This window comes from Lolium perenne, chromosome 7 (genome assembly GCF_019359855.2).
Source record: "Lolium perenne isolate Kyuss_39 chromosome 7, Kyuss_2.0, whole genome shotgun sequence".
Taxonomy (NCBI): Eukaryota; Viridiplantae; Streptophyta; class Magnoliopsida; order Poales; family Poaceae; genus Lolium; species Lolium perenne.
This window is the reverse complement of record NC_067250.2, coordinates 36,925,757-36,930,590: the sequence shown is the minus strand read 5'-3', so window position 1 is coordinate 36,930,590 and position 4,834 is coordinate 36,925,757. Positions and strand designations below refer to the sequence as shown.

At 45.7% G+C, this 4,834-nt stretch overlaps 1 protein-coding gene across 1 annotated transcript; it reads left to right on the top strand.

The window, feature by feature from the left end:
• Positions 1-1,346: 1,346 nt before the first annotated feature.
• Positions 1,347-4,559, top strand: LOC127317806 (mechanosensitive ion channel protein 10). The gene is made up of 5 exons (XM_051348398.2): positions 1,347-2,782; positions 2,863-2,986; positions 3,251-3,544; positions 3,637-3,839; positions 4,075-4,559. Exons 1-5 carry the CDS (start codon positions 1,494-1,496, stop codon positions 4,349-4,351), a joined length of 2,187 nt encoding a protein of 728 aa, XP_051204358.1. The 5' UTR covers positions 1,347-1,493; the 3' UTR covers positions 4,352-4,559.
• Positions 4,560-4,834: the final 275 nt, after the last annotated feature.

The window sequence follows — 4,834 nt, the reverse complement described above, 5'->3', positions numbered from 1 at the left end:
GACGGCTTGTTTAAATCAGTAGCTATTTCTAACCTAGGATGGGTAGACATATCTGTTTATTTGGCTATTTCAGTCAGGTCATTCATTTACTCAAACCCATTAGGGTTAGAAAAAAGCTAGGTCACTCTATTTTAGAAGGTTACGCTTAACGAAAACTGATCAAACTAAGTGATGTATCATATACAGCAGCTAAGCATCTAACATGGCATGATCAACAAAGGTTGTTGAAGTGCTAAGTTTTAAAGTTTTAGAATGGACTATAAATGATTTAGTGTTTGAAAAATGGCTATTTAGATTACGGAGTTAGTGTTCTTGAGATCGAAAGATTGACCAGGCCCACTTCGAGGACAAAATTGAAGTCAAGGGCACGCAATGCTCATCAAATCATCGATGCCCAAGATCTTTTTAATTCAAAGTAGGACGGCAGCTTCACAGGTTTTTCTATATATCTGCATTATTATTTTCCCACTCGCCTCCCTCGAGGGATTACATATTTCAGAGCCTTGACTTGGAAGAGGACGTCAATAAAAATTTAGATTGAGCTTAGGTCTTCATAAAAGAGATAGAAAAAGCATGAGCTCACGATGCGAGGAGCACGACCAATGGATACGATGAAGTACTCCTACCTTCGTTCTAAACTAAGTGTCTTAGCTTTATCTAGATATAGATATATCTAGACGTATTTTAGTGTATAGATACATTTATGTTTAGAAAATATCGTGATACTTATTTTAGAACGAAGGAAATACGACCGAAGCATAGCTATGATATGTTTGGTTAGTCCTATGGAGGCCAGCCATCTAGGAGGACGAAACCATTATGATTAGTATTTTAAAAAGTTTATAATGCATTCGATAAATCTGCAATCCGATTGAACCCTTCGATTAGATAAACATAGTGCTATGCATAGAATAATCTAGTTTAGTTCGTAAGAAAAACCAAGATGAAAAATCACACAATCGAGGAGATCCGTCACCACACAATGCAACCACCAACACAACAAACACATCTCTAGCTGCAAGATATCGACCGCCTAGGTGTGGGGAACCTTCGAAGTCGCCCCACGTGAGACGGTTTAAAGCAAGTACAATAAGATACACTCAGCTGGCTATAAGAGATAAAATATTATATTTTTGATTTGTTGGAGAAGAGAGATTAGAAGAAAAGGGAAGTGATTTCTCATGCTAGCTCTAGCATGTGCTCCAAGCCACTTTGTGAGAGTAAAAAGTGATCATATATTATAAAATTACTACACTATTGTACTACATCTTAATTATATGTTAAACATGCCCCTTGATCTCACTTCAGCTACTCACTTTAATAAACACAACCTTGCTTCGATTCAAAATAATCTCCCAGTTCATCAACCCGCCTATCTCGCCACTCCTTCCGCTGCCTCAGTCCTGCTTCCACCCCGCCTAGTGCCCACGCGCTAGTTCATCGACCCGCCCCTGCGTCCACTCCGCCGCGCCCGCGCGGCGGCGCCGCCGCCGATGGATCCGTCGAATTCCAACGACGTCGTCCTCCTCATGCCGCCCGACCAACCCCAACTACAACCTCAGCAGCAGCAGCCGAAGGCCACGGCGGAGGCGCCCCAAACCCCCCCAAACCCCGAGAAGCCGCCGCAGGCCTCGAGCCCCCATCGCCCGCCTCTCGTGAACCCCGACAAGCCGCCCCAGGCCTCCAGTCCCAGGCGCCCGCCTCTACCCCCTGCCTCAGCCGCGCTCCTCCGCCGTTCCTCCATCGCCAAGCCCAAATCCCGCTTCGTCGAGCCGCCGGCACCTCCTGCCCGCCCCTCTTCTTCCCAACCCTCCCCCGCGCATCCAGCCTCCATCCAGACCCCTCGCCCCGCCTCGACCCCCGCAGACGCCGATGACGATGATGACATCTTCCGCAAGGACAGCGCCCCGACCCACGCGTCCGCGGCCAAGTGCCGCCGCAGGGCCTGCCTCTCGCTCGAGCTCGCCGTGCTCGTCGTCTTCCTCGCTCTGCTCGTCGTCAGCCTCGTGGTGCGCCAGCTCAAGGGCCGATTCATCTGGGGGCTGGAGATCTGGAAGTGGTGCGTCATGGTCACCACCGTCTTCTCAGGCCATCTCGTCAGCCGTTGGCTCATCGCCTTCATCGTCTTCCTCATCGAGCGCAACTTCCTGCTCCGTAACAAGGTGCTCTACTTCGTCTTCGGGCTTAAAAGGAGCGTCCAGGCCTGTATTTGGATCGGGCTCGTGCTCCTCGCCTGGTCACTGCTCTTCGACCGCGACCACGGCCGCACGCCAAAGACGGCCAGGCTCCTCAACTACGTCTCCAGGTTCCTCGCCTCCGTGCTCATCGCGTCGATTATCTGGCTGATCCAGACGTTTATCATGAAGTCGATTGCGTCCACGTTCCACCGAAAGGCCTTCTTCGATCGGATCCAGGAGAGCCTGTTCCACCAGTATGTGCTGCAGACTCTGTCAGGCCTTCCTTTGATGGATATGGCAGAGAACATTGGGCGGGAGCCAAGTGGGCGGATGAGCTTAAGCAGGGGCAAGGAGGAGAAAGGGACACCCGACGTGATCGATGTTGCGAAACTGAGGACCATGAACCAAGATAAGATCTCAGCTTGGACCATGAAAGGGCTCGTCTCGGCTATCCGAAGCTCTAAGCTTTCAACAATATCTCAAAGTATTGAGAGCTTTCACGACTTTGATGACACAGAGCAAAAGGATACGGAGATAAATAGTGAGTGGGAGGCAAAGGTAGCGGCAAAGGCCATTTTTAAAAATGTTGCAAGCCCTGGCTGCAAGTGAGGATTACGATTTCCCATTCTTCTCTCTAGTCCCAAGACATTTCAGTATGCATCATTGACAATTGTTTATTTTGCAGGCACATTAAGGAGCTAGATTTGCTGAAATTTTTCAGCAAGGAGGAGGTGGCTTTGATGCTTCCAATGTTTGAAGGGGCATCAGAGACGGGGAACATAAAAAAGTCTGCTCTGAAAACATGGGTGGTAATGAAAATCTCTATTGCAATCACAGTTCAATTTTGCATCAGTCGTAATTGTGTATTTCGTTTATAGCATATAAAAAGTACCAAGTCATATGTTTTCCTGGTATATCATTATCTTCTTGAGGAACGAAAGAGATGCATGGTAGTATGGTACTGCAAACTATCAAAAAGCAGATGTGTGGTGTATTTTGATGCCTCGACATGGATATATTTTACAGGTATTTGAACGATATTTGTTTCCTTGCTTGATTGTTTTTTGTGCCAGGTTAAAGCATATCTCGACCGCAAATCACTAGCACATTCCCTGAACGACACAAAAACTGCAGTTAGCCAACTTCACAACCTCATGAGAGTTCTGGTTATTGTTATAATCAGCATTATCACTCTGCTGTTGATGGGCATTGCGACAACCAAGGTCCTTGTTGTCATTTCGTCCCAGCTTCTAGTTGTGGTATTCATATTTGGAAATGCCTGCAAGACTGTATTTGAGGCCATTATATTTGTATTTATTATGCATCCCTTTGATGTTGGTGACCGCTGTGTCATTGATGGAATTCAGGTCAGTCCTAGACTGCCCCTGTTCTCAGTTCCATTTTCACTGATCTTCTGATGAATACTATTGACGCTGGCATGTGTTTCTACTGATAATAGATGACTGTTGAAGAAATGAATATATTGACCACTGTTCTGTTGAAGAATGACAATGAGAAGGTGTATTATCCAAACTCTGTGCTGTCAACAAAGCCAATCAGCAATTTTTACCGAAGCCCTAATATGTTTGACACCGTCGACTTTGCTATTGACGTTTCAACTTCAGTCGCGAGCATTGGAGCTCTGAAATCCAGAATTAAAGGGTAAATCCTTAAGCTTTCTCCATGTTTAATGTACCGCATCTTATTCTCTGAGCATTTTTGTTACTAAGCAAAATCTGTTGGTAATGCTTCCAACTCCACTGCCAGATGTGGGTAGTCATTCATGAATGAATGTGCAGATCTGCATATGATATGATTGATGAATAAGTTATCTGAACTTGGCTTTATTTTTATTTCTTCCATGTTATCAATTGCCACCGGTTCTTTCGTGTTTCAGGTACTTAGAGAGCAAACCAACACACTGGCAGCCTATCCACACAGTAACCTTGAAGAACATCTTGGACGTGAACAAGATCAACATGACCTTGTTTGCACAGCACACGATGAACTTCCAGGATATCCGGGAAAAGAACATCAGGAGATCTGAGCTTGTCATGGAGCTGAAGAAAATATTCGAGGAGCTGTCCATTACCTACTACCTTCTACCTCAAAAAATCGAGCTTAGCTATGCTGGCCCAAACCCGTTGCCTATATCTGTTTCCCAGGGCAGATAGAACGACTGGAGATTAACAGCAGATGATCGTTCCAGACTTCCCGGGAGACCACACAGTTTGACAACTGATGGTTTGTTTGGTAGTCTTTACTGGAGCTTTTTTCCTTCTGTGTACATACTTTGCTCGTGTGGTTTTAATTTGTGCTGGGTAATGAATGTATCAGGAATCAGGATAAGCAGCATATAAACTGAACTGAGATTTTGGGCTAGCTATTGCTTTCTTTGTTTAATAAAATCTGGCTGTTAGACAAGTTTAGATAAACGCATTTGTGTTTACCGTGTTGTCTAGCTAGGTGGTTAGGCTTTTATCCCACTGTTTCGGTTATGGCGCGGTCTCTGGACGGAACCATGTTTCTACGATCGCCTGGACGACACGTTAAAACTGGCATCTACCCCTGCATAGGTTTTGTTTAAACTGGCATCTGCCCTTGCATCGGTATTTTTTAAAAGAGTGAATTCCACTTTTTACCCTGTGGCTGTGCAA